This window comes from Necator americanus, chromosome X (assembly GCF_031761385.1).
Source record: "Necator americanus strain Aroian chromosome X, whole genome shotgun sequence".
Taxonomy (NCBI): domain Eukaryota; kingdom Metazoa; phylum Nematoda; class Chromadorea; order Rhabditida; family Ancylostomatidae; genus Necator; species Necator americanus.
This window is the reverse complement of record NC_087376.1, coordinates 6,686,802-6,707,093: the sequence shown is the minus strand read 5'-3', so window position 1 is coordinate 6,707,093 and position 20,292 is coordinate 6,686,802. Positions and strand designations below refer to the sequence as shown.

Below are 20,292 nucleotides of genomic sequence, written 5' to 3'. Positions count from 1 at the left end.
ATGTAGCTTTCAAAAAACTACACCGAAGGGAATTTTTGTTTGAATCCACAGAAAGTTCAGTAATTTACAGCTTTCAATTGTTTGAACCTTTCACTAACAGCACTCTACTAATTTATTTTTTAAAAGGTTAAAAATGAAGAAAAACACCTGGCGATCGGATAGATTATGGGTATTTTCGTCCTTTTTCTAAATCCACAGCAAAGCACACAATAGAAAAGAAAAAACGGAAATAAGAAACAGAGTATCCATGTTCTACACACTCTCATATCCATTCTCTTATTGCTACTTCTGTCAATGAGAGTAAAGTTAAATTCCAAAGATTTTTTTTTCACTGTTTCCTATTTAACAATCTTACTTTGTACTCGTTTTAAGTGTTTCTGTATTTTTTACAGCATTTTTGATGTAAAGGGCAGTAATTCATAGGGAAAACGAGTTTGTGATGTTTGGCCGAGTGACACCATTTTCTGGAAAGTGCAAAATATAGGTGCTTTTACACTCAATACACTACATTTTAAAAACTTAAAAAGTAAGAGATTAGATGTGCGTAGTCGACTTTTTCTGATAGAGAAAACTATCCAGAGCTTCGTGCGGTATGGATTTCGTTAGTAGATTTCCAATACGCTTTCGAGTATGCAGCTTGAACTGGACTTTTTCCGTTTTTTTTTTTCTCAAGCAGCTGTGTGACAGTTCACATTTCTTCATGAAAATTCTCTTTAAATTTCGTAAATAATCCAGACAGCCTAGATCTCAATTTGGACTGAAAAAAATATTCCAACATAATTAGATTCTTTCTATACTCATTCTACATTCTTCTACATTCTTTAAGGCTAAATTACTAGATACTCTTTCTTTTTGGCTTTAAAGGAGAACCTCTAAGAGAGGAGGCACTGTTTTTTCCCTCGAAAATTGACCACTACATGTCTGCCTTGGAATTTCTGACTCCTGGACTAGTTTGAAGAGTTTTCGCATGAATTTGGAAATGAGAATGTTTGCAACAAAATGTCTCACGTGACGGTGTATTTAAGAATTTCAGGATGTAATCACTTTAAGCACTTATTTTGATAGATTTCATTTGTGAAAATAAGGGAAGCAAAGAAATCATGACAAACTCTTCCCTGGGTTTTATTTCTTGCAGATTTCTCTTGATCGTTTTCTATTTATAGTTCATCTCAGTGTGAGAAAAGATGACAATATTTTACGTAGTAACAAAGCAATCCATCAGCTCGCACGCACTATTGTGTAAATGTCAAAAAATCCCGTTAACCTCAAGAATAGGAGTTCCTGAAAAGCGAATCGTCATCTCGTGAAACGAGAACTGAAATCAATGATGAATCGACCGCCTACGTCCATGTTATGACAAAGAAATTTGTCGGCTGACTTGTCCATGATTCCGACATACCATCCTTCGTGTTCAACCATCAACTTGTATTCATATTCTAATTCATATTTCCATCTATGAAAGACTATCATATTTCTGGAATTGAATTTCCAACTGATGGTGAAACAGCTAAACAACATAATCTTGTTGTTGATATGGATAAATCCTCAATCTACACTCTTACGAAAGGTTCGACAATAGCTACATATCCATCAGAGAGTTTGACGATCTGTCATGGTTTTGTGTAATTTTTGGAGTTTAGATTCATCGTCGCACGTAAAAAAACAGAACACGACTATGGCAAAAGTGTGGAGAGAACATCGTATGCTGATTATCATAGTGCTTGTACTTATACTCATCCTTATAATTGTTGTACTACTTGCACTAATTGCTTCCCGCGTAGTTGGACCGTAAGAGAGTATAGATACGATCCAGGATTCATAGATCCACACACACACATACACACACATAAAACATACGTAGTTCACGGTGAGTAGGTGCTGCTGCATGTGGGGTCCGTTGGAGTCGGCTTTGTTAGCGGTCGAATGCTGCCCCATTCAGCGCCGCCACCCCACCGCACAATCGATTTCTTTAATCCTACTTTTCTGGGATTCAGATGCTTATTTCGTTTTGCTACGTTCAAAAAAAAAAAGTGGAAGATGTAATTGTATCAAATGAACAGCGAATTATATTGCCGCATTACTTCGAATTTTGTTGATTGTGCTTTGCTCCGTTTGTTTACTTTCTTTTAGAAAATGAATTATTTCTCAAAAATTTGTTTGTTTCTTTTACCTGTTTTACTAATTTTATGATTCTTTGATTTTCTTTGGAACCGTTTATGTGCAACAAATTTTGGTGTCTGTTTACATCAGTACGTAATCACTATCGCACGTGTTTTCCGCGTTTGCAGATGGCGTTCTAAGAACGATAAGCGCATTTATATGGATCCACGACGCAGATCCGGAGAATCCAGAGAAAGCGTGCATTTTACTTGTTTTACTAATATGATGATACTAGTATACTAATAAAATAATACTAATATTTTACTAATAATATACTTTAAGTATTAGAATTCCCGGTGGCAACAAGAACGAATTGTCCTTTCCTTTTTCGAATTTCTCTCTCTCTTTTAAAATAAATCCCCAAAACTTTTGTTCATTGAGCCTGAAGAATCAGCGAAAAAAAAAAACGAGAAGCTTATCGAATTATTGGTTTCAGCGAGGTTCCCACAGTAATGTAACGTCAATGTTTGTTCAGTGTACATTTGTGAATCGAAGTGTCGAAGAGTTAGCTGAGCACTTAAACTTGTCAGACTTTGAGAGATATTCGTGGATCTAAGTCCGTACCATCATTTTTTCTTGAAGGATCTCTTCTAACCTTTCTCTCCAAGTTAAATTACGTGTTATTACACAAAACTGGAAGTTAAAAATTGAAATAAATACTAAATCCAATGGGAATTGTGATTTTTTCTTTGAAAATATTTTCCAATATCAAATTCATTTGGGAGTTTAGAGTTTCATTTATTTTTTCTTCATCCAGCAAACCGGAGGCATTACTGGATGGAAGAGATATTCGTTGCAATTAAGTCATCGATCGTTACTAGACATGCATATTCTTAAGACTTTCTTTCAAACAACATTGAATAGCTTCTTTGTTGTTATTCTGAACACTTCCTGGAATTTTCGATAAAATATCGCTCTATTATGTTTTTATAGCTCTGTGTTCCTTGAATTCCCATGAGCCGTTGAATTTTCCCGTTCGAAAACCACGCAAACATTTCAAAAAAGAAAAACACGATGTTATGACCGTAGAAAATGGAGAAATGTTGCAGATTTCGAATTTATTTTGTAAATTGTTTTTCTGGACAATTGTTAGCCCAATTTATATTCAGATTCTAGTAATCACCAAAGCGATATTCACACTTTTATTTCTCAAAATATAGAATACATAAATACAACAAATGGTAGTGCTGTGATAATAAAAATAACAATAGAATAAAATAAACAAATAATTAAATGAAATTTATTGTTTGTGAATACACACAGTAGTTTCGAAAGCTTTCTCCATTATCACTATACGTAATCGTTATCACTATAATAATATAATTTTTTTTTTCTGTCAACGATGGTGTTTAACCAGTGGAATAGCGGCCGAGCTTTTCTTTCAAACACAACACTTTTCCATAAGTGTTATTATATTTTCCATTAAATTGTATTTCGTCAAATATATTTTTGTTCCCAGAATTTTTGTTCCCGGAGGAAAAAATCAGCGAAATAAGATTCGGTCTGGAATTTTTATATAATATAACCTATAATAAATATAATCTATAATCTATAATAAAATAATACAATTTATAATCTATTATAAAATAATGAGTAGTTTTATTTACTTTACCGGATCATTGGTAGATGTGTTTCATCTGTTTCATATGGGAAGAATAAAGGAAGATAGGAAGTATCAAATGCAAATAATCAGTATAAAACTTTCTCACAACTATTTCCGCAAGAAAAAGAGTTCTACTGGGGTAATCGATGCTTCTAAAAGTATGGTATATTCATAACTAAAAGCGCAAAAATTCCGAGTTGTGCTAGAATTTTGTTGATCCAATAGGAATCACAAATCGATCATTTTTTTGGATTTCACGTTTAACAACAAGTGAAAAAATTTGCGTGGCTGATTTACACTTTTAGGAGATCCTATTTCCAGGTTTTTTTCGTCTTCGATGACCTTTTTTACCTGGAAATTTCCCGTATTTCTAACCTTAAAAGTCTCTCGACGACTCTTCACATTCCGGCTCCTTTTCATTCTTCCCTTTTTAACTTCCTTCCTTCTCTTATCGGGAAAAAATAGCCTTTGAAAAGTCAGAATAGTGAAAATTTGAAAAGAGGTTATGAAAGAAGCTGGATGACCACTTCAGTGGTTTGTGAAGTGACATTCTTAACGTGAGATTCCTGAGATTTTCGTTGCTCGTTGCTCTCAACACCCTTCTATTTCTAAGCTGAAAAAAGGTTAGAGAAACGAACAAGAAGATTGTTATGGACGTGTTCGCCTCAACTTATTTTCTTTCTGAACGTGCGTTACCATGGGAGAATATCTCGTTTGAGTTTTTCGTCGATTGACGTCCTCAGGCATTTTAAAGGCAGCCGGACGAATTTCGGCATATCGTGGACAGAGTCACCATCCTTCACAAGTCTCATCTCTTCCTATTCTAGGAAAAATTTCTATAACATAATACAATAGCATAACTTCTGATGTAATTCTTTTAAAGCATAATTTCCATAGTATTATCTGATACTATGAACTCATTTTAGTTGTTTTCCGTGATTTTCTCCACAACCGATTCGATTCCTAACAATTTTCGTTTTTAAATACATGCGAGGATTGGGAGGAGGTCAGTACATACGTGTACATATAACTTGAAAACATGAGGAAGTTCTCGCCGTTGGCGTCATCTGAAAGTCATCTGGATATTTAAATATCCATTCGGGATATTCATAGCCGAATCCTGTAAATAAGAATGTCGCAGTAAAAAAATTCTATTTCTTCCGTTTAAAGTCTTTATCTAGTAAATCATTCTTCCTCGTTATGTATAAATAACTTTTACACGAACAAAAGTTTATGTTATTTCCTTCTACTTTAAAGTATTGGTTTTGTTCTCTTAAAATAATAATTGTCCAGTCGTTCTTAGTAATAAAACCCCTATGTAATAGTATATGATTACAGTAGCTCATTAGTCTGGGAATGCGGAGGTGCTGGTTAACGAAATAACCAACTAACACAGCCGTAAAAACGTTAGTACAACATTTCTATAGAGAAATTGTGATCTGCTTTAATCAATAAATTCTATTTATCATGCAACTAACCACTGTTCTGCACAAAAAAAAAACGCCAGTATTACATTCGAAACCCCTGCACTGAGGTGGTAATCTGTGTTTTTCCCCGTGTATTCCGTAGATATCAAAATCAGGCTACATAATAACCTCCGTCCGTCCGTCCGTCTATGTGTGGTGATCCCACCGGTGAGAACCGATCCATCGCCACTGATCTGAAGCTGATCACTTCTGCCACTGAGCCATTGTCAAGAACTTCCTTAAAGGTATCATCGCACGAATCTGAGGTGGTACGGATTTCAGGTGGAGTATTCGTATACGGAATTGTAGACTATGGAGAGAAGGGTGATTCCGCTCATTTCTTCCTAATTGCCGTAGAAAACAGCCCGAAAGATACGGCTTCGAGCGTTCCGGCGCGCTTACTTTCTACAACGAGTTCGATCGGAGCGCGCCAGCCTTGTGCATGCGCCGCATCTTCCAGGCCGTTTTTTACGGCTATTAGGAAGAAATGGACGGAATCACTCCCTTTCCATAATCCACTATCCCGTATACGAATACTCCATCTGAAATCCGTACCACCTCAGATTCGTGGGGTGATGCCTTTAATGAATGATAAACACTTGATGGAAGAGGTTACATTTAGTCATGTGTTAACTAGAGTATGTAAACCTTTATGAGGATATTTACCTCCAAATCTACAAGACCCAAAAAACGCTCTTGAGCGTAATTTTCAGCCAATACCCAAAATATAGTCATGGTCAACTGTGTTCAACCGATTTGACGCGACGCATCTAGCGCAGCGCACGCGGCCAATCTGCCAATGACATACAATACTTCTTCCATCTACCCTATCACAATCGAAAGGCACTTGATGGAAAAGATTACTTTTAGTCATGTGATAAGGAGACCATATAAACCTACATGACCATGTTCATCTCCAATACTACAAAGCAATAAAATGATAAGTCCTTTGATTGTACTGATGAATTGAAAGATTTTACTTACTGCATCCACTTCTCATTTCACAAACTTATCGCGTTCTCTTTCGGAATACTTTTTTATTCCGAGCTTTCTCAAAAGTAAAGTATTTTTTTCTCGCAGAACTCGAAAACTAGGAAATTGTGATTTATGGCTCTTCTATAGCCAATATCTTCGATGACGAATTTTTTTCCGAAAATCTTGCTGATGCAACATAGTATTTAGAAGCAGCATGTCATGATGTATAAAATTTTCAGTTAAACACGGAACAAAGACAAAATTGAATGCGAAGGTTTGTTATACGTCTAGTTTTAGCAATAGACTAAATCTTTGTTTCCATTCTCCTCTGAATGTTTTCTTTTCTTTTAACATTCGCACAAAAAGTTCTTTTGTTTCTTTTTTGTCTTTTTTTTTCTTTCTTCTATGTAGACAATGTTTGCTACTTCTTGAGTGTTTTTCTTTTCTTTGTTAAGAATTACAAAGATTCCATTGTTCTCGGTTTTCATGTTGTTGTGAAAATAAAATTTCGCAATCTAAAGGTGCGACAAACTTTCGCTTCTGCTTTTTTTCCTGATGTATAAGGTGAGCATGTTATTGACTCAAAAGGCGAGGTCGGGGATCGAAGAACTCCACGAAGTCAAATGAGCGGGTTGGTGTCAAAAGACGAGTTTCCCGATGCTAACGTGTTGTGCTAGCGCCAGAAGGTAAAAAGATATGGTGGGACGAATCGTTCAACGTCAGATTGCGAAGATGGGTGCGACAAATCTTTTAGCGTCAGATAAATTCGCCTGTGCTTGAAGGCGGAAGGACGTAATAAAACGTGTTCGACTCCATTTTTCTGCCTTCTCGGTTTTAGATTGGTGCTCTTGTGCCAAAAAGCAGCAGGATTGGGTTGCACGTCGGACTGATTTCGCCAGTTTGGCACGTTGGTGCCAGAAGGCAGTGGAACATAGCACACATATCCAATATCTAGATGCTTCAGTACCACCATAGAGTAGAGAGAAAAGGGGGGGGGGGGGAAGAATGGGAGAGGTATAAGATGGATCCGACGTCAGATGAGCGCGTCAAAGACGGATCCTACGACATCATAGCCCACCGACGGCAGAAGGTGTTGCAGTGAAGAGATACGGGTTGACTGCGGAGCGAATTACCGAAATGTACTCCTCCGCATGTCCATTCCTCTATATGTTACACTCATCTTCATTGCCAAACGATTTATCCTGAAGTTCTACACGCATGCACAGATCAGCTTTAGTAGGAGCTAGCTGTTTACGTGATCCAACGTAGGATCTTGGTTTTTATCAGTATTTTGACAAATTTCGTATTACTCAGTACTATCGCACATTTCTATGTTAGCAGTTGGGAAAGAAGGTGAAAAAATTTCGATGTTATAGCGGTATAAAAGCAAGGAATATCATGCATACATAGTAACGGACTTTGTCTCATGTGTATGTAGATGTGTGTGGAACGATATTCCAGAGAGCAAGGAGACGGGTCCTACGGCATTGAATTGGTACGCCGGCGCCCGCAAGTGCTGGAAACTGCACATTTGGTGCGACGGCGCAAAAATGCGCAGCGCAGTTATTGGTTTAGCAGCACTCAGTAATAATTCCTAGCGGATTTGTCAAAAAAATGGATGAGTCTTTTCATAACCGTGATAACTGCATGAGTTGCGTTTCGTTCCTATGTATTCCTCCTCATGTCTGTTCCTCTGCACGTTTCCTTCAGGTATTTAACGTCCTTCCATCAGAATTTGGAAACATGCATACAAACAAACCCAAACATCAGCAGAATATGCATGTCCTAAGATAAGTGTATGCCAGCAGAATGATTGCATTCACGTAATTTCATGTTGTGACATCATCCTATGATAATTGTTGAAGAAAAATAAGAGAATGGCCCATACTTCGAATAATGCTTCCAAATTGTACCGAAGGAATATAGATGTAAAACCGAGTTCGAAAATTCTCAAAGTAATGTACTGACCTCTTTAGGAAGAAAATGGAGAACGGAATATAATCGCTCCCGGATCCGCTTCGGAAGGAAACCTCTCAAGAGCACTTGCGTTTTCTTACGGTCATTATGTATGAATAAGGTTTTGAAAGAAAACTAATGGATTGCGTAGTAAGAGCTATGCAGATAAGCTTTACATATCTGATACTAATGGAAAATTGGTTTATTTTCAAGGATTTTACCCTCTCAAATTTCTTTCTGTAAAAAAAAAACGTCTCCAGCTTTGTGTCAGTTTGACTAAATGCATGAATTGCTCAAGGTGGAGCGTTTTTTCTTGCTATAATTCCATGGATAAACTAATATTTCTCTTTGAGATCAGTAGTTACTAGTTAATCCAAGAGCAAAAGGTAAGTTCAACTTAATTCAACAACTATCGGAAGACGGTATGGGCTCCATCATCAGGTGACGTCAGTCCATGTTATTTTTTTTAGGACGTTTTCTGAAGTAGAACATTAAATTTCTGTGAAGTCATCTAATTGCTTACATACATTGTTAAAAATTGAAAGTTGAACGTAAATCCTGAAAGACATTAGCATGATAATTATTCCAAGGTCTTTTCTCGTAATTATGACAGAATGCTGAACTCTCTAGCAAATTGTTATTCTTTTATTTGAGGAGAATTGATGAACTAAAGAAATAAACAATTGGAAATTGATTATTCCGAAATAACAAATAATTTTCTGTTTCTTCTCTTTCTAATAGTATAGTTTTCATCATCTGAGAACAAAGAAATGGGAAAAAATGGGAATCCTGCAAAAAATTTTGATGCAGTCACTACTGTTTTTTCAGTCCTAATTCATTTTTTCTATGATTATTTCTCGCAGATAAATCCCCGTGCAATTTTTTTAAAAAAGGTAATAAGTTCACTTAGCATCCGTATCGCTCTCACGATCTCATGACTTCTTCTCTCCCTACTCATTTTCTTCCTAGTACAAATTTTCTATCATTCTCTGATTTAGACTTTGAACATTCTTCTATCTAAGAAGTGAACTATCAAAGTTTTTGCCGACACACGTCAATTTTATGCAAGTCTAAAGTTAAAAATATGTTGACTCACAATTTTTAACATTGTGCAGCGTAGCTATGAACTTTTAAAGGGGATCATTCCGCTTTAAAACTTCCTAAAATTCGTTTCTAAACTACTTTGAACATCTGCGTATTCTGCGAAAATTGGAGATGACATTCCGGATATTTTGGTAACTCTGGTTTTCTTTCTTAAATTTTTTTCCTGTTAGAAATTCAATCACATTGCACAGTGTCTGGTTCGTTTACCTCTCAAAAAAAAATTTCAAAGAATTTTAAGAGATTTGAAGTGATTCTTCGTTAAAATCACATATTTCTAGAGACTTACAAAAAATACAAACAATTACATCAAATGTAATTAGAATGATTGAAAATTTGTGGACCTTTCTTCTTACTGAAACATTTCAATTAAATACTTGAGATAAATATGAATCTTTATGCAAATGAAAGTAATATTTTGAGAAAACAGTGTGTACGAGATGGATTTTGTTATCCTTCATAACTTCTGTAAACTTTCGGGGAGTTTAAAATTTATTTCCTGTGTTGTATGATCTTTCATTGCATAGTTGCTTATTTGTTTATTCTTTACTTCATGTTTACGCAAAGCAACGTAACTCTCCATACGGGAAATCCATCCAGAGTTATTTAAAATCATTTAGGATAAGTTATTATGCAATATGATTAATATTAATTACTGTGTAGTACTGCATCAAGTCCTAAACATCATCCTGTTCCAGATGCATTTTGAATCCCGAATTTTTGATCTGTGATCATTTCCGATTGTGATCTACTCAATTCTGCGCTATCGATTTTCAACACACATACACACACGGTGGTTCAGTTCGCGGATTTGCTCGTAACTTTGTTCTTCATCCAGTTCCCAATTTAAACTATTTACTACCGCTAGAACCTCTTAAATCCAGTGAAGAGAGGGAAATCATCTGGAAGCGGTCAGTGTTTCTGTCAGATGAAACTGACTCGTGCTCTGTTTACCCCGTTCGGTGTCAAATTTGTTGTTGAAATCTTATCTGTATTGAATTCTCGGCGTTTATCCAGACATTTGATATCATTCATATTGATATTTATCTATTTTCTCTTTTTTTAGAAAGGAAACATCAGAATGAGCATAGCAGAGGGACATTTTCGGTGAGTTTTCAGTTGAGTCGACATCTTCACTCCTTGTATCACTCAATTTCAGAGGCATGAAGGAGTTACTCTCCACAATGGAGCCAGAAACGGATGCAAATGATGTTAAGGAACTGAAACAAAGAACACATATGTTATGTGCAAGATTCCTTGGTGGCGCATGGAAAACTGTGCCATTGGATCAACTTCGAATAAGCAGAATAAAGTAAACTTTTGCTATTTACTTAGTTTTTCCCCTAAATTATAAAATTAATCACATCTCATTTAGAGGAGGAATGAGTAACATGCTTTTTCTTTGTCGACTTTCCGAATCACATCGTCCAATACGAAATGAGCCGGACAAGGTGAGGTAAACATCCAGAATTCTCATCATAACAAAGTTAGAAAACTCATAATTTTTCAAAACGAAAAATAATTGAATTTTAAATAAGTACTCTTTTTTTAAGTAAACAACATCATAACAAAAATGATGGATGCTAAATAGAAAAATCCTCGTTTTTTTTTTATTTCTTTCCGGAAATTATGGATTCGTGTTCGTTCGTAGTGTACGTATTTTGTCACTTCATAAACAACATGATTTTTTAAGCTCCTTTTATTTTCTAAATAATTAACCATTCAAGGATTAGCTCGTTTTGAAAGGATTAGTTAATGCTAACCACTTTATACGTCGTCCATCAACCGTTGAAAAAGAAATTGTGTATGTAACTATAGATAGTTGATCTTTCTTTCTAATTCTAAATACTTCTCTCTTATTTCCTCTAGCTTATAACAGATTTCTCCTGAACAGCTGCGATCTCTTCCTTTTTTTTTGAAAAATTTTGAATGTCTGTCGTCAAAAAAGCAACGGAAAAAACATGAAATTGAATAGAACGGATGGTTTTTATGACGAGTCGGCCATCAGTCAATCACAATTAATGAAATCTGACTCATTTTCGATATCAGACGACGGAGATGGCTCATTCTATGTTTTCTTGGTGAAAAAATATTTTCTGTCGCAATGCGTGTTTATAATCATTTATACGTGGCAGTTATTCCAATAAAAAGTAGTCATATTAAATGTAGAAAAAGCTAGAAATAAGATTTAGGCCATTATTTCACTGTACTAAACTCATTTATTCTTCTTTTAAGCATATCTAGGTTTAAAAAAATTGTTGTATCAGTCTTTTGCTGTTTTTTTTTGCTCACTGATTTAAAAAAAATTAATATTGATAATATTGATAACAGGGGCGGGTGTGGCGCAGTCGGTTAGAGGTTCGCTGTGGCCGCACGGTCAAGGGTTCGAATCCGCTCTAGTGGAAACCAAGCCTTTCATCTCTCCGTGGTCGATAAATTGGTGTCAGACTTGTCTTGAAGGAGAAAAACACTGACTTGAACACAATTTCTGGCCTCCGCAAGTAATTGTGTTGGCCAAAACTCGTTCTGAAACCTAAGTGATTATGAATTCCAGTAAAACACGTTGGGGCATCCCAATTGGATTGATACGCCAGTGACTTTATCCTTGTTAATATTGATAACATGTTTACCTCAAAAATTGCTTATTATTTAAACTAGTATGAATTTATTTGCTAACTATAGTATAATATTTATTAATATAATGTATTTAGTGCGAGTATTTATTTATCATGTATTTAAGCTCATCTCAGCACACATTTAAGCTCTAGGCTTTTACCAGCTTTCCAGACCTCGTTTCTTTCTTTTCCGTTCTCTTCCGTACTCTTCCAAATTTTTCTTTCCAAATTCAAGCAGTAGTTTCGTTTCTACACCTTAACGTATAATTTAATGTCCATATGTTTCCCAAACACTGACGAGAAAAAGTTTTGCAGCAGCTATTTTCTATTCCACGAAATATATATATATCACTCTGCTGCACTTCCATAAAATTTTTCACCACGTTTCAGGTTTTATTGCGAGTGTACTTCAATCCCGAAACTGAAAGCCATTTGGTAGCCGAATCGGTCATATTTACTCTTCTCTCAGAACGACATCTGGGACCGAAACTTTATGGGATTTTTAGTGGTGGCAGACTTGAAGAGTACATTCCAGTGAGTTGTGGTTTTTTTTTTGCTATAAAGAGGGACCAACTACTCATAACATGTCAATCCTGTTAAATCCCTTAGTTCTCAATTTCTTTAAAAACACTTTTACACTTTTATTTTGATGTATATAAATTTGTTTCGCATTTTATTTGCCAAATTTTTTGAAAGGCGTTCGTCTAAAGGAATATTTCTGGGTATCTCAACTGCTGAAAAGGTTTTTACTATCAAAGATATCAAAGTATTCCTAAAACTCACTTTAAACTCACCTTTTTTAAAATGTAACTTCTGCATTCTTTCTTGAACGATCTCTTATATACTTCTTTTTCGCTACCGCATGAATCCGTCAGAATCGATAATTTGTCTTGATCTATGCTTCACTTTGCTTAAAACGATATTTGAAAAAAAAATGAGGAACGTAGAATTTAATTCATATATTGATGGGTCGCTTGTTCAGTGCTGATTGCCTCATGCCGTCTCACTCAATTTTGGTCCAACGATTAAACGAAAGGAATGACCTAAGGAGAAGAATCCATGTTAATTTTAAAAAATTTTAATTAGACGTTTGTGAGGCACTTTTGGATCTTCTTGTTTCAATTGAAAAACGATGTTCATCACCAGAGTCCCTTTTAGAACCAAAAAAAAAAATTTAAGGAATATATAGATCATGCCAGATATTTGAGTGAAGAATTCTATCGAAAGTTCCAACAGATGTGTTTGGATTTCTGAAACCTTCTAGTCATGGGGAATTATATTCTGAATTATGCTTTAAAAAGTAGCTTAATCATTGATGGATATCCGAGCCCGAATTCAATAAAAAATTTTCCAGTTGGATAAACGTGCTCCAGGGGAGAAATGGGCTTAGTTGAATACATTACTAACGAGTAAAAATTTGCACGAGGGCAGCGGGTCAACATTCACACTCGTATTAACACTGGAAATGATTCTGGAACAGATGGCTTGGCCCGTCATTGAGGTTACGTCGCACTGAGTTTGCGTCAGCAAAATAACCAGGACGACTTGAAAAAAAACCATCGATGGTTTCGTTCACATCGTACTCATCATCCCGAAGACAGATGTATTGGATACTTCTCATCGCGCCTGCGATATCGCGTATGACCGGTGATAGAGCGACTGTCAGAGCCAGTTGGCAGCGAGACTGGTGGTGAATCCCCTTAGGATACACATTATCTTTAACTGTTTTGACCAGCCACAAGCAGAGGCATCCGTGAAAATCTACGGATGCTTCTTTACATTTTTTTCTACATTATCTCTCCTTTTGCCCTTCTCTCCCTCCTCCATCTCGGCGAATTCAATCTGTGATCCTTAAAGTTGTGTTTTTTTTTATTTCTCGGGCTTGAAAAGTTAGAAACTCACAAACAACCGAATTTCTTCAAAATCAACTTTGTTAAACTTTGTATTCATTCTTCCACTCGTACTTCCGTAGGCTTGTTTTCCTACCTGCGAATATTTTCGGAAATATTTACCGTCAACGATGAGCACATCCACATCATAGATATGTAAACAAATCAATTAAGAAATTCATCAGAAAAACGTAATCGGTTCGGTTTCCCTAGTTTAGATGGCTGATAGCCTGTATCATATTTCATGGAATTCAATTCTGTCTCAAGTTACATCATGGATTTTCTTCTACGATTTTCTAAAACGACCCATGAAGAACAGTGCAAACATACAGATCTATAGAAAACAGTAATGCTTCCTTTTTTTTGTTAGGACGAAAGAAAAATGACGTCACCCAAAAAGGGAAAGTTGCTGCGAAATGAAGAAACAGTAATGAAGGGCACTTTTAAGTAATGGAATTAAAGGAGATAGTCATTAGTTCCAAAGCGAATAAAACTCTAATTCTTTAACAACATTTGTCTTCAGAATCTCTTTGACGAGAAAAAAAATCATCCTTTCAAATTTCTAGGATAATTCAGTTAAGATAGCTGCAAGGCAAAACCTGAGAAAGCGAATATGAGCTTTAAAAAAGTTTAAAAAAGGGAAAAAATTATCAATAAACGCTAAAATACTGGGAGGACTGGAACTGAAGGAGGACAGATTTTCTTATCTTGATAATTAAGTGATGGTTTGGTGAGGCTAGTATTGACTGAGTAGTCAAAAAAAAGAGTAAGGAAATATGTAAGTAAGGAGCTTTCTCAATATTTCTAGGGAAAATCGGAAGGACTACATGGATTCGGAACTATAATTATTTCATAGTATTATAGTATTATATATATATATATATAATACTATAAATATAATACTATAATACTATGAAATGTTTACGTTTTCATTCCTTTGCGAAGGCCTTAAAAAGCTCCAAAAAAAGGGAATTTGAGGAAAAAAACCTAGAAAACAAGGAGTGCTGTAAAAATTATCTAATTACAAAAAAGTTTCAGTCAAGGCCATTAACATGTCGAGAAATCGCCCTACCAACTATGTCATCAAAAATTGCAAAGCGATTATCGAAAGTTCATCAATTGGAGGTCCCAATATGGAAAGAACCCGACTATATTTGTGATGCTCTACAACGGTTTGTATATTTTGTTGTGTGCGCTTTTTACAGTTATCTTTTGAATTTTACAGCCACTAAGAGAAATCTAAATCTGTTGAACCGCCTTGTTAAGATGGCTCTGTCAGCTCATGAACACGCCGACTGGTCAAAATTCCTTCATGCTTCCTAGTCGGTATTCGGAATGGGCACCGGCACAACTAACATGTGAACATATAGCACGAGAACTGGATTATTTGCGGTCAGTAAAATTTAGGCGACAATATTTTATTTTCTTATCGGGTGAAATTTTTGAGAAATTTCCAGAACGATGATAAGCAAGAGCAAAAGTCCGGTCACATTTTGTCACAACGATCTCCAGGAAGGTAGGATTTCGCCAATAATCACGTTCTCTTGGTGAATATAAATATATTTTTAGGAAATATTTTACTTCCAAAAGCTTCGTCTGGTAATATTCGGCTTCCATCGTTAAGCGACGAAGCGCCAGGCGGGCTTAGTCTTGCCGCTTTCAATCCGGCTGATCCTAGATTAGTGTTGATAGATTTTGAATACGCTAGCTATAATTACAGGTAATAATCCAGGATTTGTTTGTGATTCTGTCATACGCTGCATAATCGTATGCAAATTGCAGAGGCTTTGACTTTGCAAATCATTTTGTTGAGTATTCGATAGATTATGATGTCATTGAACATCCTTATTACACAATAAATCCGGAAAACTTCCCTGAAAATGAACAGGTAGAATTGTTTTTCTTAGTTATTAAATTTATTGGAATTGACGTGAAAGTGAAGCAGCAATGAAAGTCTTCGTATATTTTCAGTTGGTAGAGTTTTTCGTCAATTATTTGCGAGAGTTCGGAGGAACTCCGGAATGTCAACTTTATCGAAAGGCAGAAGAACTTGTTAAAGTAGGTTTTTTTCTTTGCACTGTGATTTCATCTCAAATTTAAGCTCTTTTTCTACAGCACTGTCATTAAAAAAACTTACCAATATCCGGAATAAAAACACAAACAGATTCATTGTCCTATGGTGTTTTAGCAATTACTTACAACCAAAATTATAAAGTCTTTGATTTCTTATCAACAACGAAGAAACTTTCAAGTCGAGTCGAACTTCCTCACTATCGTTAAAAAATGGGATTTGAATCTGCAGCACGCATTTTTTTAGCCACAGGGATTTACACAATATTTCCTGAAGATACTGCTTTTCTCTGGAAAGAATTACGTTCAAGCGTATTCATTTTTTTTCTCGCATATTTTCGTTAGCATATATCTAGGATATTTTAGGAGACGCTTCCGTTCGTCCCTGTTTCACATTTCTTCTGGGGAGTGTGGGGTCTGCTACAGGTGGAGTTGTCGCCAGTTGGATTTGGATTTGCGGTGAGGTTTTCACAAACACATAAGTGTTGTAAAACGTTATTCCCTAGGAAATATGGCATATCTAAAAGACTATACTTTTTCTTCTTACATTCTGAAAAACCCAAATTTTGTGATCCCATATGATTGATATTTCACTAAATTATGTTTAAAAAACTTTTATGCTGCTGAGATTTGCATGCAAAGCATGGAAATGGCAGAACTCACTGGCTGATCGATTTATTTTGATCCAGACCTGCGATCCCTTCTTCCACTACCACGTTTTCACTTCCATTCTCTTATTAGATGCTCAAAATACATAAAATTAAAGAGAGTGGAGTTTTTTTTGTGCAATCTTTACAAATCAATCCGACGGTGGTCTTGCATTTTCCTAATACGACACTTTTCTCGGAGTGAATTGTTCGTTTAGTGATTGACAGTTTCTGAAAATGGGTTTTTTTTAATGAACATAGATGGCTTACGTGTATCGTCCTTGAGCACAGCCCTGCTCAACATACTCACTCATGAGTAAGAGCTTCCAGAAAATCAATTCATTCGTCGCTATTCCATGTCCTGCAAAACCTTACGTCTTGCGTGAACTTTCACCATACAGCCCAGGTAGCAGAACTCATCTACGAGTTTGATAGGCTGCCCGTCTATCCTGATTCCGGTTGAAGGACTGAAGAAGACTTATAACTGCTTGCACTCATCAGGGGGCAGCCGTAAACATTAGGCTGAGGCTAACCTCGATACAAGGTCGATAACATGTTGATGTTTCGATGTGCTGCTATACGCAAGTATAACAACATGTCGGCGCACTTGAGATCGGTCAAGGGGCACCCTAGTGGTGCTGAGACGATGTCGGCGATGGTGCTAAGACGATGTCGGGAGGACATTGATCTACTGTTCTTCGCGTGTCGTCGATGGCGAAATTGAAATCTCTGCCACTACTCTTTGTCTTACTCTAGGTTCCACTTCAGGCAGTGTTTTACATCCGCCTGCTGTTCGAACTACAGCAGCTGTTCCCTGATTCATGTTATCAACTAGGCGAGCAAACTTTCCCGGTGCTCAGTCGGCGCGGAGCACGTTGAGAAGACGGCCTCCACGAGAAGAACTAATGCGGCTTCAACGTTTCGAAAGGCTAATTTGATTGTCTTCGAATAGCGCTGCCAAACTTTTGTCACTCTGCTGACGAGGAACACCTGGTCTACCAAGACGAAAGGCAGGTTTCTCGTCGCACGTTGTTTCTTCGCGATGTTTGATATGTCGGTTCAGAATTATCCACTCCAAGACTTTATACATAATATGCAGCAATGAGGTTCATCGATAGTTTCTTGCATCCGTGATGGGTAATTTCTTGTGGAGTAAAATTATGATGACGTGTTCCCACGAGTCAGGTATCCTTTGCTCCGTACCAAACAGACGATCCATATTGAGCGGATGATCTTTGCTAGTTCACAAATCACAGATGAGGAAAGAGATTTTCGTATTTTTGCGAATTTTGTCGTCTCCAGTCTTTTCCATTCTTCACCTTTTGAATAGAGAAGGAAACCTCTGACTCTGTCGACGGTTCCTCTCAGACAGATTTCTCAGTCGCTAGAGGGGTTCGAGATCAGGGGCTGACGACGCTTGCCGGTTCAGCAAGGTGTTGAACAGATCTCTCCTATTTGGTAGGGTTGTCTCACCGATAGTAACTCCGTTAGCAGTGTTGAGGACTGTAGAACATGTTTTCGTTTTGCTGGTGTACTGTCTTAATAAACCGTAGGCTTTCTTCGGGTTCTTCTCCTTCCATGCCTTTCCAAACTTCTTCGGCCTTGACATCCACTCGTTTTCGTGATCTTGTTACTGCTAACGACGCAGTTTCCTTCTCAGACGGTTCTCCTGGTTGAAATCACCAGTGCCGCAAGTGGCACATACAGAATTATATGTGGATCATTCCTTCAGATGCAAAAGCGAACTTCTCCCTCTGCCCTAGAACCGGTAGGTTTTCTTTTGCCGCTTTCTGGATACATTTTGTGAAGGAGTCTGCATTGCAAACGTTCTTCATAGTCTGTACTCCAATGTAAGCGGGTACTCGTTGGTTGAATTTCTTTCTGCACTGTTTGTCCTTCAGTGTGTCGTGTCAATCTCCGATCGATAGGGAACTCCTCGGTTTTTTTTTTTGTGGAACCGTATTCTGGTGCGGAGAAGAACTGAGCAGTAGTTGGAATCGAAAACAACGTTCCAAAGTGATCTATATTTCCAAGTATCTGATTGAGGAATTTTCCTCGTCAGAACATATATCTGAACTTTGAGAGTTCTCAGCTTCCGTTTGCGCTGTTCTTTACTCGTCAAAAGGGATGACCTTTGATACGTAACCTGATGTCGTCAATGATTCCTCTTAAACGTGGAAGCGATGAAAGGGCCCGTCTGTTCACATATGTCCACCAAGTCCCACCTTCCCGTTCTTGCCAACTCCAACAATGACCACCTGCTGACTAGGTACATTAGGCATCAGCACATTGAAATTCGTCATAGAAGGCGTCCTTGTTGCTGTATTCAGTGGTCTCCGTAGGTGCGTGGGCATTTGCGATGCAGGATTCAGGTCCTCTGTGATCTCGTACTCGTACAAAGTGGTATTCTGACGACAAAGTGGTATTTAGCCAAATTCCTCCACCAAGTTCTCGTAGTCGTTCCTCACAACTAGCGCGCGGCCTCCTACCTCCTTTTGTTCGTCACAGTAGATGATGTAACCTCCGAGACTGATGACGGGCCGGCCGCTGATGTGTATTCCCGCAGCGCTGCGAACGGTACACAGAGATATCCCAGAAGTTTAGACAGGACGGCTTGGTGGAGTTCACTCAACAAAATACGGCAATTCAGCGTGACGAAACAGATAGTTGTTGCAAAGATTCCGCGCTAATTCCAGAAAGATGACCTTTCTGGTTATGGCCTTTGGCGATGTGTTGAACGGCACCTTTTCGTTATAAATGGAAATCTTGCGTCATATAGTTGTGCAGGCTATATGGCTCGTACGTTCTCAAATGAACTTACACATGTTGAGCTATTTTAAATCGCTGTCCAGTGTTCTTACAATAACATAAACAATTAACAGTACTAGGGCGATCAGTGATTTCTTTTCAGGAATATGGGCGTGATAGAATCGGTCTGTATTTTCAACATCGTCACCTGCTGGATTTGTTTAATAGCGACCAAAATGTACAGTAACAGAGATGGAGTAATGAGAATTCTTCTGTGCAATAAATTATTCGCATTCCTCTGAAAGAAAACGGTTGCTCCAAACAACATTCATTCATCAATCATGCTTATTGGGTCTCCGTGATTCGGACAAAAATGTTACGACATTGGTAAGATACTCGCCGCTTTATCTTTAAAAACAATTTTTCGATAGGATTGACAAGTATATCGCAGAAGATGTTGGGGACATTTAACAGAACTGTATTTCTACCACAAAAATTCAAAAATTCTTCAGTGCTGTGAAAACTGGCGTCAGAAATGCGGCTTCTTTTTGAACTTAAATAATTCCTTCGCATGTGTGCAGTAGCAGCAGTAAGAGGATTTTTTGGTGTTTTTCTGAAAAAAGTACTGAAAAATATTTTTCATTAAAGGCATTACCCCAGTAATTTGAGGTAGTACGGATTTTAGGTAAAGTATTCTTATATTCCGTGGGTGATACCGTCCATTTCTTCCTAATTGCCGTAAAAAACGGCCTGGAAGATACAGCTTCAGGCGTTCAGGCGCACTATTTTCTACGAGGAGTTCGACTGGAGCGCGCCAGCCCTGTGCGGCGCCGCATCTTCCGGGCCGTTTTTTACGGCAATTAGGAAGAAATGGACGGAATCACCCTCCTCCCCATAATCTTTGACCCCGTATACGAATACTCCACCGGAAATCTGTACCACTCCAGATTAGTGGGGTAATGCCTTTAAAAATAATTAACTGTAGTCTCAAGCCTTAAATTCTCTCTTCAGGGTAATTAATTACTAACTCAAATCATCATGCAAGATTTTCCATACACTCTT

The 20,292-nt window shown here is 37.2% G+C and overlaps 2 protein-coding genes across 4 annotated transcripts; one reads left to right on the top strand and one right to left on the bottom strand.

Annotated features, from left to right (window-relative positions):
• Positions 1-1,455: 1,455 nt before the first annotated feature.
• RB195_021663 (uncharacterized protein) lies at positions 1,456-19,477 on the top strand (the record flags this gene model as incomplete). 3 transcript variants are annotated; one of them, XM_064208521.1, is made up of 15 exons in its annotated part: positions 1,456-1,567; positions 1,641-1,788; positions 10,151-10,172; positions 10,328-10,368; positions 10,421-10,573; positions 10,637-10,712; positions 12,267-12,410; positions 14,804-14,937; positions 15,032-15,157; positions 15,223-15,281; positions 15,335-15,485; positions 15,548-15,653; positions 15,737-15,823; positions 16,202-16,294; positions 19,394-19,477. In XM_064208521.1, 15 exons carry the CDS (start codon positions 1,456-1,458, stop codon positions 19,475-19,477), a joined length of 1,536 nt encoding a protein of 511 aa, XP_064064401.1. The 3 variants fall into 3 exon arrangements, with proteins under 3 accessions (XP_064064401.1, XP_013292406.1, XP_064064402.1); XM_064208520.1 differs by lacking the exons at positions 1,456-1,567; positions 1,641-1,788; positions 10,151-10,172 and adding an exon at positions 5,379-5,474; XM_013436952.2 differs by lacking the exons at positions 10,151-10,172; positions 10,328-10,368; positions 10,421-10,573; ... (8 more) ...; positions 16,202-16,294; positions 19,394-19,477 and having other exon boundaries at positions 1,641-1,792.
• RB195_021664 (uncharacterized protein) lies at positions 17,867-18,091 on the bottom strand (the record flags this gene model as incomplete). The annotated part of the gene is made up of 1 exon (XM_064208522.1): positions 17,867-18,091. One exon carries the CDS (start codon positions 18,089-18,091, stop codon positions 17,867-17,869), a length of 225 nt encoding a protein of 74 aa, XP_064064403.1.
• Positions 19,478-20,292: the final 815 nt, after the last annotated feature.